Below are 27864 nucleotides of genomic sequence, written 5' to 3' on the forward strand. Positions count from 1 at the left end.
GACCTCTGAGGAAAGGAAAAATATCCCACAAGAGTATAAAACAAGTGAGAACCATTCGTCTGTCAAAAACCTAAACATATGTGTCGATTTGTTTTTTTTTTTCAAGCCCCAAACTCATTCCCACAGATCGTTCCCACAGTCTTCGTCACCCTTGACCAGCCGAACTACCCGTTCCGCTGGACAAGGGCAACGCGGACTCTGGGAACGATGTCGTGAAATGATCATAACTAAGTGCGCATGCCCATAGTGTCACATCCGATAAAACTTTTGATTTGTCCTCAATCTCAACCCAGAGCTCTTCTGCGCATGTAGAGGAGGGAGATAACGCTCATCACCAAATAACGGCTTGAATTTCCGAGCCAGTTAAAAGAGCAAACGAGAGAGTTCCTTATTCTTTATTTCTTTCACTTAAATGTTGCTTTAGTTCAGCCCTCAAAGTAACACTTTCGTACCATTCCTGAACTGTAAAGAAATCCCTCACCAAATCTTTACGTCCTTTACCCATATATATATTTTTTGAACAAATACGTTTAGCGTCTTACAAATTGAGGGAAAAAATAAATAAGTCAGTTGTAACTAAACTCATCCCCAATCGATTCTCTTCATATTTAAATTCTAGTGTTTTCCGCGGGCTGCTATAAAATATTTCTTTTTGCTATATTTTGTTTATTTATTTGTTTGTTCTTCATAGAAAATCTCCTTTTTCTCCGACACAAATCACGTGTTCTTCTCCTCTTCAACAAGGTCCCAGACCTTATTCAATACCCGTTTGCAGTATCGAAGTCTCTCAATCATTTCCTCTGTGCAACCCTGTGAGTTAATTTCTGACATGAGGTAACTTGTCCCTTCTCTCTGCTTATCGATGTAAATAACTAGAACATCGCTGTTGCCAGGAATAAGTACTATCTTGGTGTGGTCGTTGAAGAAATTTACCTTGCAAGGGAAGAGTATACGGGTTTGATTGAATGTCAATTAAACCAATGAACATTAGACTAGCAGAATATTAATAGGAAGAAATTGCACGATGACGAACTTTTACTTCAACTTCTAGAATCCTTTAGTGTGTTGTTTTCTTGTGCAAATTTAGGGCTACTGTTTTTTAAAGCCCAGCGGGATTGAAAATAAAGCAAAACGAAGTGAATTCTCAGGTAGTTGTCGTCAAATCTCGTCATCGTGAAATGGCCCATGGACTACCTGTATGGTTCCGTTGCTAAGATACATAACCATCGTGATGTCTGTTCTAAACCAGATGTCTACGAACGGATAGCTCGGCTGATCAGCGGAAATTCCTCCTTTGGAATCGCCACCCTGTTAAAGAATTTGACAGTGTTTGAAGATGTTATGATCCAAGTCAGTTAGAATAAATATCAACATAATTTGATCCTCTTCCTGAGACTTTTTACTACCTTCAAATGTACAAATCACCTTCACTGCATTAGAGGTCTTACGTATATACAATCATGTAAACAACGTCAGACCTTGTATGGAAACAGGGCTACGAAACAGACTGCTTCAAGTTTCGCTGTTTTGCCTCTCTCCCCCGCAGAGGTTTCTTTGTGTTGTGGGGAGGTTGGTGAGAAAGAAATAGAGAGCGCGCGGGGCACGATGGGAAGGGGAAAGAGAGGAGAGAGGCTCCCGCCTTTTCCCTCTTCCCATCGTTCCCCGCGCGCTTCTATTTTTCCATTATTGCTATAGGCAGGGAGCTTCTGCGGAGGAGACAGCTGTTTTTCAATAAACTTGGTGAGAGGCAGAAAGCCAGGTTTCCATGTTCTCTACTAGCGCATTTTCCCTTCCAAAATTTTGCATTTATAATCATTGTTTTCAATATCTCTTAGGACGAATGTAATACCCAAGAGAACTTAAAACTAACAAAGGTTAAGCAAAGTTTTGGAGGGCAAACAAGGTATTATGACAAATGCGGAAATGGCGAATGATTAGGTTCTGGTGCGTGGTGTGTTTCGCACGGTTTCATTGGCAAACGTCCTTGGATAAATGAAGTTTAAAGTTTACATCTGAGAGACGCGTATTAGCGAAACTAACAAACACGTTATTTGAAATGAACGGTCTTATACCTTTAACAAATGTTTGTCCATGTAATTAGCAAAGTAAGTCAACAGCATGTACTTTGCCTGTAGATTGGTTGGTACGGCGTTAGACCTGAACTGACTTGGGTTATTTAGTCGATCACAATAATGGACAAAGCTGTCAAGAAAAAAAATAGAAAGAAAGAAATCCCAGTTGGCAACGAACATTCGGGTGTTCGCAAAATGGTCGTGTAAATCGGTCGTCAAATGTGTTCGTACAAGAGTCTGATGACGTCGATTTCTGAAATCTGTTTCGATACGATTTACTTTTAATAGTATCAAAAACAATTCAAAACATTCAACGGCAATTCAAAACATTGACGTAATTGACCAATCAGGTCAATAACCAGAGTACAATACCAGTAACTGACGTGATACAACTCCCTTTGACTCTGAAGATGACTACCGCACAGGTTGTCAAAGCATCAGTCACTGTTAACAACAATAGTCCTATTCAGGACTACATTCACCCGGACGATCAAACTCAACCTACTTTTGATTGAATTATAGTCCATTTTCAAGTTGCCCAAAGCCTCTTTTTGAAAACGAGGGTCAGTGCGAGCGAGGTCTTTGAGAATGGGGGTTGACCTAATATGACTTAAATGACACATTATTTGAACTTCATCGCTATACTAAAGCTGCTCGCAATTTCAATCTCCTTCTTATCAAACCCTTCTGTTAAGGATATGGAAATCAGCAATAAGAGGGAAATGCCCTAGCCTTGACATGCACAATTCTAAGGCGAAATATCTGTTTCGATATAACCACTAAGAAAATGACCGAGAAATTCATCGCACTTTTGTTGAAAGAAAACGTACACTCACCTTTTACCAGGGGATATAGCAATTTTCGAGCCGTCGTTAAACCTCACATTAAAGCTTCCATCCGATAGCTGAGCACCAAACCCGTACTTATTGCTATAATCCACCCACTTGGTCACCAATAAGGGCTTAAGATCGTCGTGTGTTTGTATCCCCCCTGATTTCTTTCCATTTCCTTGTGGCTGACAGGAGGGGTTCTTGGCAAAAAGTCCCAGTGGCTTGACAGGAAGTTTTTGTTCACTTTCTTCTAGACATTCGAGACACTTGGACAGTTTACAGATGAGTTCGTCTGGCGGAAAGTATTTGGGCTTAGGGTGACCTAAATAGGAACGAACAGTGAAAGGTCATCACTTAGATTCATGGAAAGCTCGACAATTAAACATCTTAGACATTTTGACAAAAGCTCTAGACAATAATCATAGTTGTCATAGCCACACCCATAAGTAATGGATTGACATTATTGTTGGACTTTTCTATGACTCCTGTATGGTGAACACGCCCGTGAAGACTGGTTCGGTTTTGTGTCGAATTGCCAGCCTCATCCCCAGGCCAATTCACGCTATCCGAGTGAGCATAGGAGGCTTGGAACCGAACGCGAATACTCCTTACAAGCTTGACGGGTGACGTCACTTCCCGAACGACTAGTTAATGAGGCTGTCGAATTGCTTGTGTTATTTTTTTAGGGAACGCCTAATGTCCTCTTATTTTATACGTATATCAATATCGTAGATCAGAGGTCATCTTAGAGCACTAGCTGCGCCCCAATTGCAACCCCTAACAAAAATTTCCTATGATGCAATTGGACACGACGCTGGCACATTTGCGCAACGATAAAGAGTGAGCGAGAGAAGGAAGTGTAGAAGAGAACCTGGGAACGAAGTTGCTTTCTTGTCCCGTTTCTCGATAACAGCCTACCTTCTTGTCGCGTGTCCCGTGTTTTATCCCGAGGAGTGGAACTGCTTTGACTTATTCCCCTATCTTTTTCAGAAGGAGACACCAGTTTGCCTCCACATTCACCGTTCATTGCTTTCACTCGACAGTCTTTTTCCATTGTTTCGTCCTTTTCGTCGCTCGCAAGCTTCATTTGCCGGGACAAAGCAATTGTTATTTTCTTAATCGCGTCGTTGGAAATTTTCTTGTCAGATTCTCCGCTTTTTTCATACTCGGACCATTTCGGCGAGGAGGTGACACATGTACCTGGGAGTCGGTTCGGAAAAAATCCCTTCGTGAAAAATTCGTCGGCAAGAATTTCCTTTAAAGAGGGCCTGTCAGCGGGGTTCGGTTTGAGCATTCTTTTAATAAGCTTAGCAGCGTTGTCTGAAATACGCGAGGGAATGGTATATTCGTTGTTTCGTATTCTGTTGTAGGTCTCTCGCAGCGACTTTGTTTCAAACGGGGGATGCCCAACCAACAAAGTATACCTGTGAAAGAAGAAGAAAGAACTACAGTGACAAGCGAACACGTTGGAAAGTTTAGGCTTCACAAGAAACTTGGGAAAAGAAAGTGATGACTTTCTATGTGACTTACATGACGCATCCTAGAGCCCAAGTATCCACTTCATAACTATGGCCTTCTTTACTTAACACTTCAGGTGCAATGTAGTTTGGAGTACCACACATCGTCCTGAAACAAAAATGAACGCAAAGAACTTTATACTTTGGTCGTCATGCAGTGCTCTGTGATGATGATTATGATTGTTGCCATCCCTTTGCAACGATGAAATAAAGCCTTTGAAGCCACAATCTGTTTGCGCACATTTTAACAAGGGAGTAATCTACACTGTTTCTTTTGACATAAAAGAAGTCTTAAAGTTATTAAAGTCAGCTCCAGCTCGGTTAGGAACCTATAATTCGTCTCAGAAATTCTATGAACATAGTTATCTAATTAGCTTCTGTCTTTTGTGGATTGTGTCTCTTTGCTGGATCCCATACGTTGCTAGGTTGTGGGTTTTCCTTTGCAGTAGATCGCTAACAAAGGAGTGTGTCACTTGGGCGTATTCGCCAGATCTACCATATCCACGCAAGTTTTTGTGCCAAAACTTAAATCGCTGGGATCTTGATCCCTATTAAAACTGGGATTTCTCATAATCCCGCTAAAGAATGAATTTACGATTTCGGAATTTCAACAGAATTTTCTCAAAGAAATATAGCATGCGTGGCTGGCGATTGTGTCTTGTGAGCGCACAAATGAGCGGGAAAGCTACGAAAAGGCACGCAAAGAGCCGCCTCTTTGTCTAGTTCTCGCCATTGCCCCTCCTCTTCATAACTGCCTCACTTACTTTATCTTTTTCTCTTCTTCCTTTAGCCTCACTGCCAGACCAAAGTCTCCAAGTCTCAATTCCATGTCGGCATTGAGAAAAAAGTTGCCGACTTTAATGTCGCGATGTATGACCCGCTGAGCGTGCAGATACGAGCATGCTTGAACAGCTTGGAACATAAGATACCGTACCTCGGGTTCTGTGAGCTTGCCACGATTTTTGAGAGTCTGTACTAAGGACTGTGCAAAGTACGAAAAAAAACACAAGTAAGCTCTCCATTTCGATCAGTACGTTGATTACGCCAAACGCCCGGGGTCAACGCCACATACGAGCCGTTGTAGCCGGGTTGTTTAATCTTGGTTTTTCACCCTTGTTCCGTGGGGTTTAAAATCCGAGTGGAGCTCCGGTTATCCCTTACCGAATTCCACTGCAACAGCATGCAAGTATTCACAAAATCATCATTAATTTCTCATCAATTTATTTATTAAGAGACTGGCCTCCTCCCACAGTTTCCAAAATTAAAAAGAGTAAGCAGCCTTTTGACTTATAGATAAAACAAAAACAACAACAAAATATATTTTTTGCAGTAAACTGAAAACTGCTACAGTCTTAAAGTGACTCTAAATTATGTTTACCGGTCGTTTCGATACAAGTTTATTCAGTCGAGGTGTAAATAAGACTTGGCTTAAAAACGACGAGTATTCACCCAAAATGTTATTCTTGTTCACGCACAAACTATACTTGAAGTGAACACAATTTCTGTTCAACTACTGGCATAGTCTGCTACACAGCCGTTTCTAGAGTCGTCACGCAACGCTCCTCCCCACTTCTAGGGAGGAGCTTTGCGTGACGACGCTAAAAACGGCTGTGTAGCAGACTACTACTAGCATCGAACCGACCGTTTTCCTTATCATTACCTTACGGCTGCAGTGTTCCAATAATATATAAACATGCTGCTCGTCCTCGAAATGACCATGAAAACCAACTACGTGTCTTTGACGAAGACTCTTGTGCAGCTCGATTTCTGTTTCGATCTACAAAGGAGCATATTTCACGTGTGAACTACAGGAACGATAGAGATGTTGAGAATTAACACTTCACTAAGGGCAGTCATAAGCGCCAAGTAGGTTTAGTTATCTCCTGTCCAGATCTCACTCTTTCTGTAAGTCTGAAAAGTGGTCTGGGCAGGAGGTTAAGAATTTATACTTCGCGTCCGCGTGCACTTGCTATATGCATGGTCTCTGCTTCTTGCCGGAAAATAGCAGTTTGTTTGAATAAAGATCAACACGGGGAACATAAGCTACATTTCGCTAAACGGTAGATCTTACCTTGTTGTATCTATCCGCAGATTTTGAGAGTTTTACTTTTGGCACAGCTTTGAGAGCGTATACTTTGTTCGTTGACATGTCTGTGACTTCATAGACACGAGCGAACCCGCCCTGAGTGTCAAAACAAACACATTAGAACGAGTTTAATTGTTATGATCGCATAGCTGAACTGTAACACTTTCCGAGGTGAAAATGACCACTATTAGTTAAAAAAAAAAGGTGAAAAGAAATTTGCTAGCTATTAATGGTCAGAACCAGTTTATTATATTGCAATAAAGCGTGTCTCCTAAGTCAAATGAGTGCTCTAGTGGGTGACCGGCACCAGCGTGCGCAAGTAGTTAGGACATTATTTATGTGAAAGAAATATACAATGGGCTGGACAAGGTGCTGCTTTTTGACACTTCGACAAAAAAAAAACACTCTATTCATGCTGGTGAATAATGGGTATTTGGCGATCTTACACTATCGCAAAAACAAAAACGGCAGAGTAACTGTATAAATATAAGCAAAAGCGACTGAATCACTCAAGCAGTCGGGAGTGTTGTAACAATTTCGCCTAAGTGTGATTTCGTAGCCTGCGCTAGGGAAGTTTTCGCCCCTCCTGGCGAAACGTCCCAAGCGACGAGGATGGTGGAGAGCCGACTGCTGTTTGTTAATAGGCTACGTATTACCAAACAAGTTTGCTGCAACTTATGCTGCCTGCAGGTATGTCATACAAAAGATATGCAACCTAAATCTTTTCTTTTGGTGTTAGTTATTAGAGAAAGCAGGTGGGAAAGATCCAAGTAAGCTATAAGCACTCTAGTATTGCATGCATTATCGAATAATAACTTTGAAACAGTTTCGTTCGTCAGTACAGAAATTAGCCAACTAACAGAAAAACAACAACTTTAAAACATGGGTGGAGACCCCATCCACAGCTCACAATAAGAAAAACAAACAACGACTGCGCTTTGGACCTTTCTTTTCCTTCTTTTCCGATCTCTGATCGCTACTTTACGTTTTTTCATTTAATGAAGTTGTGTTTAATAAAATCATATCAATAATTCGACAACATCTTGGTCAGCAACTTCTGAAAAATATTACACATAAAATAAGGTGCCGTGACACACAATTTTCACGGAAAATTCACTCGAAAGTTCAGTATCCACGGACGTGCAGCAAATGATAAGTTAACTACAATTTTTCTCGCTTTAATTTGAAAATCAGCTCTTTAAGCAATTATTTCAGATCGACGATTGCATGAACAGATTTTAGAAAGCACTACACAGTGACTGTAAGATGATGGAGAACGAACAGCTTAGTAAGATAATAAAGCTCTGTAATTTTCCATTAAAATGGCGTTTCAGATGTTTATCTACAGGTACTAAAGATAGATTGAAGCGGCGTTAATGCAAGGATTAAGTCTAACAAAGAATCTACGGCACAATACTCACCTTTCCAAGCAATCTGCCTCGAAAGTATCGTTTCCCACTTCCGTTATCTATGACTTTTGGTACTTCCGGTAAAGGTATATCTTTAGCATTTCTTGACTTCTTTAGCGATCGATCCGCTGTAGATTTATGAACCGCTGGCTGTGGAACAAAATTTGTTGTTAGAGTTGCCATTTTTACTGATCTCAGCCTTCAGTACAAGAGCGTTTTCTCGACTGTCCACTCTCTAGAGTATTAAACTATTTTTCAAGACATGTTTTCTCAACGAACTGCCAAGATACCTGCTAATGCTTCGCGCTGATTGGTTGACACAGATTCCACGTTAACCGTCATTGTGTGATGCGAGTACACGTGTTTAGCGCGCGTCAAATTCTGTGCGCGCGCTCCTAACTGAGCTGCACCCACAGTCACTTTCAGCGGTTACGCGATCACTTGAGAATTATTTTTGAACATTGGTTTTCAAGAGCTTTTTTCGGAGATTGCGGCCTACCAAAAAGTCAAAAATACACTATAGCCCAATAATCAATCGTATTCTTAAATTATGTATTTTTCCAGGAGCCCAGATTTGTTTAAAAATATTTTTTGCATCCCCCCAACAAGCCTAAATTACCAGTACGTTCTTCGTTTTGCTTCGTTTTGAAAGAAAACACATATATACTACATGAACTTGTTTAACCATCAAGCAAAGAAGGCACAAAAGATATATGATTAGCCTCAAGCGGAGCCCTTCCCTACCGCCCCCCAACCCTAGCCTGCGCGCAGACGAAGTTAAACTCTGGTTAACTCCGTCTGCGAAACAGCGCCGAAATCCTTGTTCTGGACTTCCAGCTGTGTACCCAGATTTGAGTACGCGCCACGATTGGCCAGTTAAAAAAGGCCTTTGTTTTGTTTGTCGTGATCGCCAATCAGGTTGAAGGGAAATTCGAAACGCACTTCCGGTAATTCGTTGAGTCCGTTGGGGGTTCAGAACAAGGATCTGTGCGCTGCTTCGCAGACGGTACTAATCAGAGTTTAGTTATCGTCTGCACGCAGGCTACCCAACCCCTACCTCGGAAGAAAATTACTCTTTGAGGAAGGAGTGTTTCCGTTGTGTGCTTCCTCATTTGCGCTCACTCGAAATATTTAAAGAGGAAACATTTCGTGCTTCCGAACGGCAAGAGATGTTTCTGAGGCTTTTAGAAACCTTTTGTTTCCGTGAAAATTGTTTTCCATTTTGTGCGTGAGCAAGGCTCAGATTGGGTTTCATCTTATTGTTATCGTTAATTCTTACGCGGCCAAACCAATTGAGAAGGCTGGAAGGAGAACACTTCCACATCGTGCCTAATCCTGCAAGAGAGCTCTCTTGAGCTCTCTTTCGGGGAGGGAGATCAAGGGGGGGGGGGGGGGGGGGGGTAGAGAGGAAGAGGGCCGTGCGCCGCTTCCTCAGTTGTATGAGAGGGGCACCTTCGGGACCTTTACAAGTATCAGCTTAATAGAGGGTATTCGCCTAATAGAGGTTTATAAAAAATTGCACAATGTTTGTTAACGATTAACATCCAACGGTTACCCTGTATTGTGATAAAGTTCCATGTTGTTAAGGAAGCTAAGGAAGCTGCGCTGTACTTTGTACAAGACTTTTAGGTGAACTTTGGTCTCGGATGACAATCATACGGGCGGATATCGGTCCAGTCTACAGTTTATTGACAGCTAAATGTATTGATTTGTCTTGATTTTAAAAAATCGACTACAGTACCACTCAATTGACAATAGTAGTATTAGATTACGTTCTTGAAATATGTATTGTAGTCGAAAAATAAAGATAAATCAATACATTTAGCTGTCAATAAACTGTAGATTAGACCGATATCCGGCCATATGATGGTCGTCCGCGATCAAAGTTCACCTTAATGTCTTGCACGAAGTACAGCAGAGCTTCCTTAGCTCCTTTTTTAGTTAACAACATGGAACTTTATTACAATACAGAGTAACCGCCGAATGTTAATCATTAACAAACGCCGTCTGTTATCGGACAGTTGGGAAGGTCCCGAAGGTTTCACTGCTCTACTATTGTCAACTCAGTCCGGTGTCTACTTTTTAGAGGTTGTTAACACTAAAAATTAGCCAAATACAATTTATTTTAGTGTCCGCGTCCGCTTAATAGAGGTGTCCAATGAATAAGGGTTCGTTATAAAGGAAAATATAAGACGTTAATTTCGGGACCCGGCTTAGTGTTCGCTTAATAGAGGGTGTCCGCTAATTGGGGGTCAGTTTAATAGAGGTTTTATTGTAGCTGCACTGGTACCGGAAATCGTACGTGTCAACAAGACTACCGTATTCCGTATTGGGACAGGAAGATCTGAGGAACCACTAAGACATTCCAGAAACAAGTTTTATGCTAGTAGACCGAATGTTTAGAGGGGACATTATTCCAAAAAACAAAACGTGATATATAGAGAGAAAGAGAAAAATTTATGATCATGTTCACAGCACAAAACCTAATTATAAGATATATTCCTTATCTTTGTGCTCTCATTCCCCCCGCTGCATTTGACCTGTCTTCCCAAGCTCACTGTGAAAAGAACTTGGAATTGACATCTTGCTTATTTTTTGATCTGTGAATAGCAGTCCGCGCTGATTCCCGAGCAAATCGGAGCCGTCTTGTATGCGAAGGTGGATCATCAATTTGAGAGATCGAAGAAATGAAAATCTGTTTTAAAAAAATGCTCCCGCCTGTAACTTAGATAAGGTAGCGGCACATTTCATGGGACAAATCATCCGGCAGTTAGCATTTGTCGGCCAACCTGTTACACTTAAGGACCTGATGTTAAGAGAATCTGAGAAAGGCAGAATTAACATCACTGAATCTTACCTTTGAAAGTTTATCAGCTTCACTTGTGCTGTCGTTTGTTTCAATCCCCGAATCCATGACTTTAAAGTCACAACACCGTCGAATTATATCTATAAGTCGCAGCGCCGACGCAATGTTTCAAAATTTCGTTGAGGCCGCATCTTCAGTGTTACCAACAGTGATTTTTGTCTCCCGTTACAGCCAACTAATGCGTGTCATTTTAATTTTAGATATTCCGGTGGGTTATTTCCTTGACAAATGGTAAAATAACAGCAATGTTTTCCTAGTCCATAAAAAAAACATCTATACACGTTTCAAACCCAGAAGTAAATCTTTGTCATGCCGGAAATAACACTGATTCACGCTACCCGCCGCCACCAGTTGAGTCCTGGTGACGTCACGGGATCGAGTGTGTAAATAGATTTTTTTCAGTGTCACGCGTTGCACTGGTTTCGATTTTTTCGGTTCGAGAGTCTTATACGGTCGAACCCCTCCTTACGGATATGTCAGGAACCAGGATATGCCTATAAACACTTTTATCACGGACAGTTAAGAAGACTGATATCAAAGATAGTGAACGCTTAGACTACGAGTAGTCCCCATTTTCCCTCAGGGATAGTAGAGCGAGCGAAACGCGAGCACGCGTGAAAATCACCTCACGCGAGAAAGGCGATACGCGGCGGTGAGATGGAATGTTCAAGCTCCTGCTCTATGGCAGGAGCTCCTGTCTATGGTGATAACCAAGTCGGCGAATAAGTGATCATGATCAGGCGACAGGGGTACAGGAAAAAAGGGAATGTAAGCAGTCATGCTTTCCTTCGTATTAACTCAGGCAACCCTGCTCTCGGGAAATCAACCTCGTCCCTAGGGCGCTTTTAATTAGAATTCAACCCGTTAACTCCTGCCCGAAAGAAGACAATTCTAGGCGTGGCTCAGACTATAAAGGAAAACCTCACTGAAACAGATAACAAAATAGCAAACCTGTAATCAACACCACTTGGTGAGACGACAAGGATCTCGCCGTCTGCACCCTTATCGTAGTACGTATCCCTTATGCCTTAAGAAAACAGTGGCCTGTTCAGGGGATACTTCCTGGTAGTAGGCCAATGGATACGTGCCGCTGGATGGGGTCGCAATTTCACGACTGGAGTGACTATATATATGGGGTTGTATTTTTATAAGAGTTACTAGAATAGGGTAGCACATTTTCAGGATTTTGGGGGTCAGAAAAATCAGGTCTGTAGGGATTTTAAGCTAGAAAGATTAACACCTCATTAGCAGATGTGTCAGTTCATTTAAGGATGACCAAGTTAACAGAAAGCGACTGCGAAAATTACTTTTTTCCCCAAAGTGACTAAGATTGGGTCTATAATATGGCCACAGAATAAACTATGTGGTAGGGGTTCTGAGAGGCCAGCAGCACATACCCAGCAAAAATTACCCCAAGTAGCCCCCGCCGGGGGTCTGTTACCCCAGATCACGCAGGCGGCTGTTATTTTCGCTTGGCTTGTTTTATTTTCGCAACGTCCCTGATATCTGAGAGCCTGGGGGCACAGACTAAGAAGACACCATAACACCATCGCAAGGATTGTGATCATAAAGTGATCATGATGCTTAGCCTGAGTATCAGGCGTTTCTGAAGAAAAGGTGAAAGATGGAAGCGAAAAAGGGATCTCCTCTCCCCTATCCCCTTAGGAAGGCCTGGTACTCAGGCTACATGATGCTTGCTTTAAAATGCTTGCTTGGTTTTGTTCTCCCCATATCCCCCTTCAATGCCCAGTCGATCGCGTTAGGTTGGGGACTGGAACGGAGTAAATTGATGTACGCAAATCACTCGGAAATCAAGTCAGATTTATTTTAGGAATTTTCCTCGAAAGTGCTATTAGAATTTATTACAGATACCATAAGAGTGAGTAGGCATTATTTTCTTATGCGGACAAGTGCATGCTGACCCCCGTTTGAACTTGATATCAACTCTCGAAACGGTTTAGTGAAGAAACTCAGGCGTTCGATTTTGGCCCTTCTCTGTGAAATCATGGTAGATCGATTGGTAGATCGTATCTTCGCTGCAGCTCATCCTCCTCCTCCGCCTCCTCCTCTACCACCACTGCCACCTCCTCGTACTGGAGGAATCGCATTTTTGACGGCTATACGTGAAGGGAAACTGGATGAAGTAAGAAAACAGATTTTCATAGTGGTGCTGTTATAATATTCAGCTAGCTACAGCTAACCTCTATTTAAAGGAGCTGTGTCACGAAATTCAGCTAAATTAGGTAATTACAAACTGCCCGTTAAAAATAAAACATTAAAGGAAGGTTAAAATAACGCAACAGGTACAACAGATGCCACGGATGGGCAAAACTGAAGAGGATTGAAAAGGATTGAAATTATAGGGTTTTTGAAAACTGTTCAGCCTAACAATTTTTCAAAGTTGGTCTCTGCTGTTTGCAACTTCAAAAATAATGTTCAGGAGACATATTTGTTTGTCTCGAATCTCTGCTTGTGTCATTTACAAGTAATTTCTTTGCTTACTTTAAGTTCCATAGCGACTGAGGGCTATAGTGCTAGTAATAAAACAAAATCAACTGGACAGCCGTGACACAGCCCCTTTAATATTATTATTAGGCTTAGCTAATAATATTATTTAATTTAGTACTTTGAATCTTTTTATTTATCTAAAAAGGAGGCCGTTTTATCACTGCCTGTTGAAAATTAAGACCAAGGAATAGCAGAAAAATATATCTTTGCAAATAGGAGAGACTACTGTCAACTCTTTGACACCTTTGAGGTTGGCACAAAATTTCCCTCTTAGAGAAATGACCATCTTATAGAGAGTCAAAGGAAGTAAAGAAAGGCAAGGACAGACTCCAGGTGTCCATTTTACAGAGGTGTCTGTCTTTTAAAGGGGTCCATTAAGAGAGATTCAGCTTATATACGATTGTCAGGGTGATTGCGTGTAGTCCTGAATAAGTGTCAATGTGAATTTGACTCTGAAGATGACTACTGCGCAGGTTGTTGAAACATCAGTCTCTGTCATCCACAAAAGTCCTATTCAGGACTTAACTCACTCGGATGATCATATGTTCCGCCTACTTATGAAATGACCCCGGGTTCAAATGTTTCACAGAAACTTATTACCAAGGTGCAAAGAAAGTCAGTTTCACAGCCTGCCATTTGGGCAAGCTGTAGCTAGCATGTACTAGCCCACAAGTCATTTCAACTAGCCCCAAAACCCTTTTTGATTAGCAGGATTGATTACAATCCTTCAAAATTTGAATTTCTTCAGAAAACAGCACTTGCCCATCGGGCAAGTTAAGAACAAAAATCACAAGCCCAATAGCAAAATCCACTATCCACTATCGGACACAACTTTCTTTGCACGCTGATTACACATAATATAAGTCAGTAGATAAATGTTGAATAAGCCTAAACAGGAGATAAGTTACAAAATATACTGTCTACATCCCTGATTTAACACTCAAAGGGACACAGCCAATGGTGTGTATAAAAGATCAGGGTTTGAAGGAACTCCCATCTTAGGCAACATTACCCCCTTTCTAGATCCTTGCTCTGAGTTATGCTACTTTGGGTTATAATCTGATCTACTCAAACTCATTTCTTTCTGACGTTTTTTAGCACTTAATTAAAATTTTGAATATGTTTGAACATTTACTTAGGCAACAAGGATTTATGACGTTGAGAAGGTGGATCCAAATGTTGCAGAACAGCAAGGAGAAACTGGTTTGCACCTTGCCGCAAGGGCTGGTTTCTTGGAATTGGTAAAGTTTCTTTTGGAGATTGGAGCTGATGTTAATCGGAAAGGTATATATGATCAAACCAAGGGGTGGAACATTCCTTACTGCCTTGAATAACGAGCATTATGGATAAATTTATTTGTTACGCTGTTATTAATCCTTAATCTTCAATGGTGGTAAAGGTAAAATAAAGCCTGTGTTCCAGCTAGCAGCCAAGGGATCCATTTGTGCAGCTAGCTAATATCCCAGCTGTTTCCATAGAATGAAGGTACTAGGAACATTTCTACTTCCTGGATGGGATGCTAACTGTGTCCATCTCAGATTAACTGTACCTCAGCGTGATCCCAAGAAGAGCTCAAACCAGAAGCTCTTGTTCTGAATACCTTGCAATTACCATTAGGCTACTGCACTTCCAAACCTTTAACCCTTTAAGCCTTAATATCCACATACAAATTCTCCAAACTTATCTCTATATATTTCCTTAAAGAATGTGTTGAGAATTTGATATAAGATCAAAGCATTTTCTCTTAGGTGATCATTTTATTAATTCTCATAACCTAATCTCTTGACATTGTATGGATATTGCTAGGAGATGATTGATGTTGGTCACTATTGGAACTTAAAGGGTTAATGGGTGATCAGCATCTAAGTTTCTTAAGACAAACAGTGCTTTTTATTGAAATAAGATGGTTTGAAGAATAAAAGTAGTGTGATCAAATGAGGAAGGCGTTGATTGCAATCATATTCTCCTTAAATATGTGTACCATGGAAATGACTGGAGAAGGTGTTGATAATAAGCATACTGTTCTCTCAAATGAGTTGATTTTATAGGAAAATGTGAAAGAAAATATAGGCATAATTTTTTATTTATTTATTTTTATTTTATTTTTTTATTTTTATTTATTTATTTTTTTTATATGCTTATTCAAGTTTATGTTTGATTTAAACAGTAATGGCCAAAAATTCAGTTTTTAGACTAGTTTTTTTTTATCATTAGTCTTTTTGAACATTTTTTTTATTATATTGTGCAGAAGGACGCCAAAAAGGCGCAATCCATCTAGCTGCATCAGGAGGCCATCTTGATGTGGTGGAAGAGCTTATTAGGGCTGGCTCTACTTTAGATGATGTGGACAAAGTTGGTCGGTCACCACTCATGTGGGCAGTAGCTTGTGGATATGTTGAAATTGTGAAACTGTTGCTGCAGGCAGGAGCATCTGTGGCAACTCAAGGAAAGAGGCATGCCCTTCATGAAGCCTGTAAGAGAGGATTTCATGAGCTGGCTCAACTGTTAATAGATGCAGGAGCACCAGTAAATAACCCACAGCATTGTAAGTTATTACTTTGCATAATTATTTTATTTTTAAGTCAAGCCATTATTGTGTTAGCCTGAGACTGGTCCTGAGAAAACAGCTGACATATCATGATACCACCAGTGGTTTCCCCACGAAATGACGTCTGAGAAACAAGCGCAGAAACTCCATACTGATGATGCATCATCTACCCTGATTCCCTGATCTAGGTAGTGCTTCTGATTGGTTGAAGCAAATTAATTTTTAGCCAATCAGCACTACTCAGATCTGGGTAGTGATGCATTATCACTAAGTATTGAATGGAATGTCTGTGCTGGTTTTTGCTCATAATTTCATAGGGAAACCAGTGGTGGCATGTTGTTTACTCAGGCTATGATCGTGTGAAGTAACTTAGAATACCATTTCGATACTGAACATCAAGAAACTGACGGGGAGAACAGCGGGAAGACGAATGATCTCTCCAATGCTGGGCCTTACATTATTTTGTGGAACATTTTTATTTTCTTAATTAACAGGTTGTATTTTGGAGGCCTTGGATAAACTGGAATGTAATTGGACAATTGCATTAATATTACTGTAAATAGACAAATCATAGTGCCCTTTCATTAAAGCCCATCCTCTTTAATGTTAAAAACATTAAAATTAAGAAGATCACCCCTTCTTACTAAATAAATTGTAGTCAATGTGTCAAGAGCTGATCTCCTTATAGCGAGGACCTTTATCTTCAATAAATGTGGCATAAAAACTACACAAAGAATGATCCATGAGGACATCACACTAGGAATTTAGCATGCTTTAAGCCTGCTCTCCTCTGCAGAGGCTTAAAGGGGCATGGTGCAAGTGAGCGCGGGCACTGGTTTTTGCACCTGCTCTCACTTTGCGCAGGCGAAATCCAATAACATGTCACTGAGCCTCTGTAGAGGCTGAGGAGAGAGCTTTAAGTCAAACTAAGGGCGGTTTCCATTTGTCAGAACTGACCGGCCAGGACGTTCCCCTCATAATGAGAATGTTTTAACTTTTAATGAAAGCTATCCAGCCAGATCAGACAAATGCTTAATAGTATGCATGAAGGAAATCGTTTTTCATCAAAAACTCTTGGAAAAAGCCTACTTCATTTTCAAAATGAGCGGTGCAGCCATGGTCTGGCCGGCCAGTTCTGACTTTTGGAAAGCGCCCTAAGTTGTTTAACTCATCTCGACAGCCAGAAGAGTGATTCAAATTTTAATTGTTTGTCTTTATTATTGTTAACTAGTTTCTGGCTATGAACCATGGTCACCTCTCCATATTGCTGTTCGTCAGGGATATCTTGATTGCGTCAAGTTATTAATCAGGGCGGGGGCTGATGTAAACAGTGTTAATGCAGGCAAACACACCCCTTTACATGAAGCTGCATACAGAGGATATGATGATATAACATCAGAACTTCTTCTTCGAGGAGCAGACCCACATGCAGCCAGTAATCAGAAGAGAACACCTTTACATGAAGCTTGTAGGCAAGGTATTTTTGTGACACTCTCTATTACCGTATTTATTTGAATAAGTGCCCAACCTCGAATTAGCGCCCACCTTGAATAAGCGCCCATCCTAAAGGCAGAAAGAGTTAATAAGTGCCCAGCCTTGAATAAGTGCCCACCCCCTTCTCCTCCCAATCAAACTCAAATAAGTGCTCACCCCCACCCCACCCACTTGAGTGAATAAATTCTAATAAGAGACTTCCCCGAGGACAAAGTTTTCCTCAGGGTATTTTACAGAAACCTTGCTTCGTTACATCTCCGCGTTTTGTTGTTAGCATTTATTGTTTTGTTGCAAAATAAACATACTTCACTTGCTGAAAATGGTGAAAATTCAATAAGCGCCCAGCCTCGAATAAGCGCCCACTCTCAAGGTCCAAAAATTTAATAAGCGCTTAGGGTGGTTAATCGAATAAATATGGTATTTTCAAGTCTAGGCTTGAAAAAAGTCATATCTAAAAAAGTCATATCTAAAAAAGTCATATCACCTTTATATGAAGCTTGTATGCAAGGTACCGGTACTCTAGTCTTATGACACAATCCTCAATTATTTTACACGTTATAATAAAAAATGTGATATTGCACACACAGACTCCAATTATAATAAGTAAAACAATAATTTATTATCGTTTTACTGATTGGTCCTTATTAACCTTTTGCTTTCACAATTCTACACCTATTTGTTTCCATCTCTGTCAAAGTAACAATACCAAAAATTATTCTTGATCTGCAAGCGATGATTTCATTAAAAAATAATAGATTTGAAAGAAAACAAGTGAGGCCATTGTACATTTTTAGGAAACTACACACCTACCCCTCCCCTAAGCCAACATTAACGCCTTCTTTAAACTTAGGGAAAAATGTTGGCTTAGGGAAGGGGTAGGTGGGTGGTTTCCCAGAAACTTATAATGATCTGGCTCAAGATTAGGTATTGTAGTACTGTCATAGTATTAATCTGCTGGTCATATTACTGTAGGTAAAGTAAGGAGTGCAATTATGCTGTTGGATGTTAACAGCAAGGTCAATGCCAGAGATTTAGTGAGAGACACCCCTCTTCATCTTACGCTCAGAGCTTATCGTCATGACATCACGGTTCAGTTGACATCTGTTCTTCTCCAGTATGGTGCATCACCAACACTTCTTGGAGGAGAAGATGACACGCCGCTGGACATAGCTCGACAAACAGGCAGGGAATCCTGTTTGGAATTACTACAAGCTGCTTTAGGTGAGAATTATACAACCCAATGCACGTTTAAGATGAATCTAAACTGCCTTGAAGCAAAACTGCCGGGTGTTGCTTGAATTTGAAGCATAATTATTTTTGAGAAGCAAAACATTTACGTTTGAGCCAAAATAGTGCTCTGTCTTTAGTAATTTGGATTTCCAGGAAAAAAAAATCACTTTTTCCCTTATTGTTCTTTTTGTGTGCCAACTAATTGAGTTGATTTTCCTTTTTTTTTCAGAAATGCCACAACCACTTACTCATATTTGTAGGGTTCTTCTGAGAAAACAGTTAGCTTGTCATTGGGACTATATAGCTGAACTTCCATTGCCAATAACATTGAAGAGTTTTCTACAATTTGAAAATGGATTTTAATTGATCATTGTCAAAATAGACAAGTTTAATACGATCTATGCTCTCCAAGCAAAGTGCTGAATTTAATATTCAGCTTTGTCTTTGCCTTGTTGATTGGCCTTTTATGCTAAATGTATTATTATGGCTTTTTTTGAAAAAGGTCTATTACAATAATTTCATTGCATAAAACAAAATTAATGGCATTATGTAAATATGTCTTCGACTAGTAAATTATTTTTCATAGAAGAAAAAAGGAAGCGTTGCAGGCAATTTGTCAATATTTATTTTATTGTTTTTATTTTGTTCATGTTATCAAGTAAACATGTCGGAAGCCATTTTCGGTAAAAAAAATGAAAGAAATTTGTAAATAATGAGGTGGATTTTGCTACCCAATAGGTGTACTGTGCAGGGGCGGATCCAGGATTTTTTTTAAGAGGGGTTGCACTCGTCTCTTGCTCTACTTCAACACCAATAAACCACATAGTTTTTTTTGCAGAATACCTGTTGTATTAGAAAACCGCAGGTCATCTCACGGGGGGGGGGGGGGGGCACCCCCTGCACCCTCCCCCTAGATCCACCCCTGCTGTGTGATGGAAAGAAACTAGGTCTACATGTCACATGACATTTTTACAGTTTGATTTGAATCTTGTCAGGTTATATTTACTTTGTTCACTCCAAGATTAACATTGTCCTTTCCTTGTGTTGAACTCTATCCATTATCATGTGAACGTCAAAAATTCAAATTAACTGATAATTTATACCTTTAAGTGGCTCTCTCTGTTTTACTATACAGTTTTAAATAATTAGCGTAAAAAGTACCTTATTTGTACTTAATTTTGCAGGTCTTAAATTTCACATTTTTTGCTTTTTTAAAAAATTCACAAAATTAAATTGCCACGAATTTAAATCTCTGCAAAATTTAAGCGCGTGAAATTTATAACCCATATAGAAAATTCACAACACGGAAAACTTTATCAACATCTAATAGCAACAAGATATACAGGATATGTATCGATAAATCAACAAGTTGTTTACTGGTAGATTCCATGTTGTATCTTTAGTTGTGAAATAAGGTTAATTTGCAAAGATTTCACACATTACTTGCTCCAGTTTATCAAGAAACTTTAATAAGTTCAGACTTTTTGAAAGATGAAATGAAGTTGAGAACTTACTTAAATCGCGAAACTTAATGCCCTTTTTTCATGTTTGCCTGTTAAAATCATGAAAATAAAACCTTGCGAAATTAAGTACCAATTAGGTAGTTTTTAAACTTTTATGAAAAATATTTATTGTTATTTATAATGTAATTATTTACTTTGTTCACTCCAAGATTAATATTGTCCTTTCCTTGTGTGGAACTCTATCCATTATCATGTGAACATCAAAAATTCAAATTAACTGATAATTTATACCTTTAATAATTTATACCTTTAAGTGCCTCTCTAACAAATATTGTTGATGTATAATTAAATAAGTGAGATTCTTTGGAATAAAAGTGTGTTTTCATGAAAAAGCAATTTGCATTGACCTTGTAGAAGAGTTAGAGCAATTTTATCTCAGGTATCACTGTTAATTATTGACCAGGAGTTAATTTATTACTCAGAGTAATTGCCCAATCTTCCACTACCTTAACCACAATTATTTCTTTTCAAGAAAAGAGAAGCAAAAAAGGCTTGACCTAGCAAATAGCCTCCATAGGTGGCGGGTTTTTAGGTGTGTTTTTTCTGTTGTGGCTCGTATTCAGCCGCTTGAAAGCTGTCATCAAATGTACCCGGAATGTCGTATTTTCAGAGAGAGTATTAGTTTGCTCAGTCAGTTTCCTGCTAGTTCCGAGTCCTATCAATCTCCTCTTCTTAGAAGATCACTCGTTGACCTAGTTCCTCAGTGGCCCTCAATCCCGGGGGAGGGACTTTGCATATGAAAGGGGTGGGGATGCTCGTCGTCTCGCTTAGGGGTGTAAATTTCGGATATTGGTCTCACTTAGGGTGTTATGGGCAAAATACCATCATATTTAGCCGTGAAGGTCTCGTTTAGGGTCGCGCACGAAAAATATAAATATATATATATATATATTGTCTGTGTTTTAACATGGTCTCTTTTAGGGGTCAAAAAAAGCTTGGGCCACGCCCAGATCGATCGGTCTCCTTTAGGGGTTTAATTCAAAATTTCCGACGAGCATCCCCACCCCTTTCATATGCGGAGTTCCCCCCCCCCCGAGCCCTCAATCCCATGCGGTAATTTCCTAAAGGAGGGGCCGAGGGAGCAAGTTCCTAGGGGAGCCCGGGGACATGCACCCTAAAGTTCCCTTTTTGGGTTTCTGATCCATTGAGGGGGCATAAAATGCCCGGAAAAAGAAAACATTTGTCCTGACCATTTTCCGAATTTCAACTTGAAAAGTTCTATTATTATTATTATTATTATTATTATTATTATTATTATTATTATTATGCAAAATATGTTTATTATGAAAAATCTGACCGATTCCCGTAGTGGTGGAAACCTGTGTGGATCAGCGCCTGCGAGTTTTGCTCTCTCTCTTTCTGTTTCTTTTTTTTTTCTCGTTTGTTTCTTCTGTCAGTTTCATAGTTGATCCTTGTATTTCGTTCTGGATTTTGAGTTGTTCCAAACCACCATACTCAGAAACATTCATGCCATGCCACGTGTTTACCACGTGTTAACTCCCCACCAGGACCAACCAGGAGCCAACCAGGACGGACTGGAACAGAGTAACGCGATATATTCCATAAAAGGAAATAAACACCTTGTTACTGCATCAGTATTTTGGTTTGGATGTCAGATTTATTTTTGCAATTTCTTCAGGTACACTAACCAGTAACAATTGAATGAGCACGCAAAAGTTGACCTAATATGGACAAATACTGAGCCCATGTTTAACTTGAAGTAAACTCTGGATATGGTTTTGTGACGGACAGACGCTTTGCAATCATGGAGGGAGAAGACGATGTGGCCGATCAGTTCCTCACAACTCCTCGACGGCCACCTCTTAGAGTTACGCTGGCTAATCCCAGAGAAAGTGGGATAATCGAGTTTTTCACGGCCATACGTGAAGGAAATATAGATGAAGTAAGAGAAAAATGTACAGTGGGGAGTTAAATTCAACTTCAATGTAATGCTAATATATAACAATTATTCACCGAAGTGGAGGTGGCTAGTCCTGGATATTTACCGAACTGCGAAGCAGTGAGGTAAATATCCACGACTAGCCACCGACACTGAGGTGAATAATTGTTTTAGTATATACTAAAACCGTGAGATAATTGAGCTCAAAAATGACGATTTTTAACTCAAATACTGTTGCCAACGATTACAATTTTGGCGCCTAATGACCGGGCGGCTGCGGCCGTCGCTTTTTCTTGCCGACAATTAAAACTTTTGAAGGCATTTGTTTAGCTCTTGCGGGGACATTTCTTCAAAAAGAGTTGTGAATTCTTTTTGTATTTAAAATCATTCTATAAAAAAAGATTATTAAATTCAGTTTTAAGCTTATTTATGAACAACTCAACTAAATAAAGTAGGCAAGATTTAAACTTAATTTGCATTTGTAAACAAAAACTTTTTCACCGGTTTTATCGATAAATTCGTGTCGAAAAGACAAAGCTTTACCTGTTAAAACTTCTAATCCGAACTTCGTCACCGTCTTCGTGTATTTCGGAAACAGCTTGCTTGATTAGTTGTGAAATTTCTTTGTTTGTTTACGGCAGCAAACCGGGAAGGCATTTTGCTCGCAACTTACGCGAGTTTGGCGTTGCTCGCTCGGAGGAACTGGAGGTGAATCAGTGAATAGTGCAGGATATTCACTGATTGAGTAGCCAATCAGAGCGCGCGAAAAACACTATCCACTGTTTTAGTATATACTAAATAGATTTAGCCACGGCTAAAAGCGAAGCTCTCTTTAATATTTATAGTTTCCTCAAAGAAAATATAAATTGAGTAATACTATAGACAAGGTAAAAACAACGAGAACGGTAAAAAACAACAACAACAGATCTCAAAAGGTTGAGTTTGATCTAATAAGCAAAAAACAAACTTTGCACGTGCAGCACTCTTTTTTTCTAATTAGCAAAAAAACTTTGCACGTGCAGCGCACTATTATTTCTAACGAGCAAAAAAGACAACTTTGTCCATGCAGCACACTCCCACCGCCGCTATATAATTTTCATGTTTTTCTTCCAACGAAATTGGTCTCCGTTGTTATTTATTTCTTGGTCTAGCTCTTTCCCTGTTATCCAAGTTAATGTAGACATTGAGATCATGCAATTGCCTACAGACTGCATCAGCAGCTATCTGATCTTTGAAGGGAAGAACTATTCTGATTATGTTTCCATCATCAGTTTTCATTTGCTGTAAAACTAAGTCACAATGTTGTGAATGGTGTGCACATAAATACCAGGCTAAATTGCGAGCAGTCTCTCTTTTTTCCTAGCCTGTCAGGGGAAACACACAAGAGACAAAAATGATTATGTGAGTGACTGAAGGTGCGAGGTGGGACTGGCGGAAAAGGAGAGAGACTACTAGCAAAGCCAGTTTTTTTTCTTGGGCTGCCAACATCACCTTGCACATTTCGCGGCTTCTAGTGCACACATGCACTGCCCTCACTAAATATCAAGAAAAAGAGAGACTACTCGCAGTCTAATACCAGGCTGAAGCCAGTAACAGTTTGGTTCTGTAATGGAATATTTCATGGGTAAATGATCCTTTTTCACACTGTACCCTACCTCTCTTTTGAAAGTTCAGGCTGTAACATTAATTCAGCTGGTAGAAGAGTGGTGCTCCCTCACCTTCTAAATATTTTTTAATTTATATATCTTGTATCATAGGCCAAGATGATTTATGATGCTAAGAAACTGGATCCTGATGTTGTGACAACAGTATCAATAGGTGAAACTGGTTTGCACCTTGCAGCAAGGGCTGGTTACTTGGAATTTGTAAAGTTTCTTCTGGAGGCTGGAGCTAATGTTAATAAAAAAGGTACATAAAATCCAAATGTCCATTTAAAATTCAAGTCTCACATTTGTCCCCACAAAACAGTTCTCTGACATGCATTTCTTAAAACAAGGTTTAAGGATTGTTTATTGTGAAAAGTACACTTTATTAATAGTAACCCAGCTTGTTTACACTCAAATGATCAGAAAAAAATAATTCAAATACAAAAAAACAGGATTAAAATACCCCAACTGGCAGGAGGCAACTATATTGCCATTTTTAGATGTACAAGTGTGGCCAAGGATAAATTGAAACTAATGGAATGACCAAAAACAACTGCACAGCCCTTGGATTTCAAAGAAGTGACTGTTTCTGGTACCGTGTAATTACTGTGGTCTTAAAATAAAGGAACTGAAGAATAGTTTCCCAAGTGACATTTTCAGGCTTAGGGGTCAATTTACAGAAATTCGCTATTTTCCCACTCAGATTCTTAACTAGTAAGAATGCCAAGTGCCAAGAAAAAATTAAATATATGACTTTGAAAAATTGAAAACATTTAGGAGGTGGTTTCGTATGTTTGCTCTTTGCTTACAAATAACTATAATTCAATTATCTGGCACAGATAAAAAGGGAAAAGCTGCAATTCATCTAGCTGCTTCAGGAGGCCATGTTTACGTGGTTGAAGTGCTTATTAAGGCCAGTTGTACTCTAGATGATGTGGACAAATTTGGTCGGTCACCACTCATGTGGGCAACAGCTTGTGGACATGTTGAAGTTGTGAAGCTGTTACTTAAGGCAGGGGCATCAGTTACAACTCAAGGAAACTGGCACGCCCTTCATGAAGCCTGTAAGAAAGGATTTATTGAGCTGGCTCAACTGTTAATAGACGCTGGAGCACCAGTAAATAACCCAAGGCAATGTAAGTCAATGCTTCGCAGGGGCACCCAACCAGAATATAGTTCAAAATCATTTAAACATAGCATTGTTAAATGTATTTAGTATTTAAACAGTAGATATAGGCATATTTTTAATTATCCCCTAAAAATTTTTCATCTGTTCAGATTTCCTAGCTGAAAGTCTAGTGATCCGAAAATTATAGGGATCAAAACTGACCTTTTCGAAAATTTCAGCCAGAAAAAAGGCTCCCGAGAATTGTAGGTGACCTTTTTAAGGGTAAAAATGGCCAATTATACCACTTTTTAGATGTTCTAAAATCGTAGGAGAGGCAGGCAAGCAAGAAATTTTACAACAAATGTTCCGAAAATTGTAGAGCTCAAATTGTGTTCCAAACAGTTTATTTTCTTAGGGCCCACCCCCCCCTCCTCCCTTATCTCAGGGTCTGGATGACCAGGCCTCCCCCTTATCTGAAGGCCTGGAACCACCACCGGTACCGGTAGCACATCCACTATAATATTGGTTCTTCAAATCTTCCTGATTCTTGGTTGAAAAGGAATTGGAAATGGTGGTTTTTGAGGAGAGGGGTAAACCCGAGTACCTGCAGAAAAACCTCTCATTGGAGCGGAGGGAACAAACATCAAAGTAAATTAAACCACATATAGCCATTACTGCTGGGATGATGCCAGGATTGGTGGGATGCGGAGGCGAGTGTTCTCAATTATCTACTTCTTAGTTTATGTCGTGTTTTTGTTTATTTATCATCGATGATTAGATTCTGGCTGCACACCCTGGTCACCTCTTCATATTGCTGTTCGTCAGGGTCACCTTGATTGTGTCAAGTTATTAATCAGGGCGGGGGCTGATGTAAACAGTGTTAATGCAGGCAAACACACGCCTTTACATGAAGCTGCATACAGAGGATATGATGATATAATGTTGGAGCTTCTTCGTCAAGGTGCAGACCCACATGCGGCAAGTAATCAGAAGAGAACACCTTTACATGAAGCTTGTATGCAAGGTATTTTTATGACACTCTCTATTATTTTCAAGTCTAGGCTTGAAAAAAGTCATATCTAGTCATCCAGGACAAGTAAATTTTCTCACTGGGAAACAATCTTGTATTGCAAGGTACATTTATGACACTCCTTATTAATTTTCATGTCTAACTGGAAAAAAGTAATGACAAATTCATCCAGGACAAGTAAATCTTCTCACATGGGAAAAATAGCCTTTCATGCTCGCTTGACTGATGGGCAAAGGTCCCGGCAAATTAACTTCAATTCATACTAAAACACATAACTTTTATAGGTATGCAGAGTTCAAAACAGACCTAGGCAAGCAGATTTTTTGTAGCCCTGTACATTTCAATTTATATATTCAATTTATAAATTATGTAGAAAGGAATAGTAAAATGTTAAAATATCTCCTAAAAATTCTAGATTTGGTAACTGAATAGGACACCACAACAGTACTTAGAAAGGTTCCAAATTAAGCAGTGCTTTCTGACTTTGAAGATGTGATCACTTTGAGGAGTGGACGTGTTGTTTACAGGAGGGGATTACACATAATTCTGAAAATTTCATGTATAAGGTGTCATTTTCTGAAATTTGACACTTATTTTCTGGGGCTCTCCTAAGAAATTTTCTTTGGTGTTTAATTACCTGTAGATAACTAACTTATTGCATCTTTACATCTATATAGCCCCATGAGATATTGTTTAAATTATTCTGGTACAAGGTTTTTTGTCCACTGAAAATTGAAATTACTCAATTTCCTGATGGATTCTGTGTTAATCCTTTCCCAAGGTGGATTTGTCATTTCCTCTGATGTGCTATGATCTGAGTGATATCAGATCACCAATCCTGATATGGATCATCCCGATCGAATACACCCATAGAGTTTCGATTGTAAATTCGTTATATATCATCTTTAGCTTATGTAGATCAAATCATGAGTTGTAGCTGCTGTAAATTTGTAGCAATGAATGATCCATAATTAAATATCATTCAGCACTCATGTGATCTACTTTGTGCATCTTCATTTTTATGTAGGTAAAGTAAAGAGTGCAGTTATGCTGTTGGATGTCAACAGCAAGGTCAATGCCAGAGATTTAGTGAGAGACACACCTCTTCATTTGACGCTGAGAGCTGATCATGCCTACGACATTGCAGTTCAGTTAACATCTGTACTTCTCCAGTATGGTGCATCAACAACACTTCTTGGACGAGAAGATGACATGCCGCTCGACATAGCTCGACAAACAGGCCAGGGATACTGTTTGGAATTACTACAAGTTGCTTTAGGTGAGAAGTAAGGCTAGGTTATGTCTATTGAAATGAAAGAAATTAGCCTCATCACTTTGATTTGTTTAATTGGAAGCAAAATGTTACTTGCTAATTTGAGATAGCTAGCATCCTATTTCTTGAATCCTTACTAAGTATCTGTATCTTGCTGATAATTCAATATTGTGTGCCAGTGTCTCAAGAAACCTGGGTTTTCTGGCAAAAATTGCTGACAGTGTTTTATACACATCTTTACTCTGACTCCAACTCGTGTTGATAACCTTAATTTTTTTGGTTTCAGAAATGCCACAGCCACTTACACAAATGTGTAAGGTTCGTCTTAGGAAACAGTTAGCTTGTCATTGGGACTATATACCTGAACTGCCATTGCCACTAACATTAAAGAGGTTTCTTCAAAGTGGATTTTAAAATTATTGTTTATAGTAAACATGTTTAAGATGCTTTCCCAAGAAAGTGCTAGATTGATTCTGCTGTCTTTGTGAGTGACTGCTCAATATTTATAATTGAGGCAAAAATTATTATTTTAGTCAACACCAGCACTTATTGGTATTAAAATTTATACATGTTAAATATAATTCTTAAATATTATTATAATAGTTAGTTATTTTATTATAGAAAAGCAAAGGGTTCCGTTGTCCATTTTTATTTTCCTTGCAAGTAATTTTATATAGTGAAGGAAATTTATAAAGAAAATGAAATTATTGAGGGAAAGACATTGAAGTTTTTTAAGCCTTCTGAGATTCATCCTCAAATTAAAGGAACTTTTATATCTGCATAACACACCCACTTTTCATGTCGAGATTGGTATGTTCACTCTT

General features: G+C 39.4%; 3 protein-coding genes across 3 annotated transcripts; 2 read left to right on the top strand and 1 right to left on the bottom strand.

Annotated features, from left to right (window-relative positions):
- Positions 1 to 379: 379 nt before the first annotated feature.
- Positions 380 to 11096, bottom strand: LOC140921691 (serine/threonine-protein kinase PLK1-like). The gene is made up of 11 exons (XM_073371701.1): positions 10772 to 11096; positions 7927 to 8064; positions 6491 to 6601; positions 6080 to 6196; positions 5184 to 5401; positions 4433 to 4528; positions 3821 to 4326; positions 2909 to 3224; positions 2073 to 2202; positions 1195 to 1308; positions 380 to 933 (listed from the first exon to the last, which is right to left on the bottom strand). Exons 1-11 carry the CDS (start codon positions 10826 to 10828, stop codon positions 718 to 720), a joined length of 2019 nt encoding a protein of 672 aa, XP_073227802.1. The 5' UTR covers positions 10829 to 11096; the 3' UTR covers positions 380 to 717.
- Positions 11097 to 12584: 1488 nt separating this feature from the next.
- On the top strand, positions 12585 to 20405 carry LOC140954032 (uncharacterized). Its single transcript, XM_073403425.1, has 6 exons — positions 12585 to 12923; positions 14428 to 14572; positions 15537 to 15833; positions 17068 to 17313; positions 18303 to 18551; positions 18790 to 20405. The coding sequence occupies exons 1-6, from the start codon at positions 12786 to 12788 to the stop codon at positions 18921 to 18923; spliced, it is 1209 nt and encodes a 402-aa protein (XP_073259526.1). The 5' UTR covers positions 12585 to 12785; the 3' UTR covers positions 18924 to 20405.
- A 1257-nt stretch (positions 20406 to 21662) lies between these two features.
- LOC140954030 (uncharacterized) lies at positions 21663 to 27715 on the top strand. The gene is made up of 6 exons (XM_073403424.1): positions 21663 to 21986; positions 23741 to 23891; positions 24469 to 24765; positions 25516 to 25761; positions 26795 to 27046; positions 27327 to 27715. Exons 1-6 carry the CDS (start codon positions 21849 to 21851, stop codon positions 27452 to 27454), a joined length of 1212 nt encoding a protein of 403 aa, XP_073259525.1. The 5' UTR covers positions 21663 to 21848; the 3' UTR covers positions 27455 to 27715.
- Positions 27716 to 27864: the final 149 nt, after the last annotated feature.

Source organism: Porites lutea, chromosome 12 (genome assembly GCF_958299795.1).
Source record: "Porites lutea chromosome 12, jaPorLute2.1, whole genome shotgun sequence".
In the NCBI taxonomy this organism is placed as follows: domain Eukaryota; kingdom Metazoa; phylum Cnidaria; class Anthozoa; order Scleractinia; family Poritidae; genus Porites; species Porites lutea.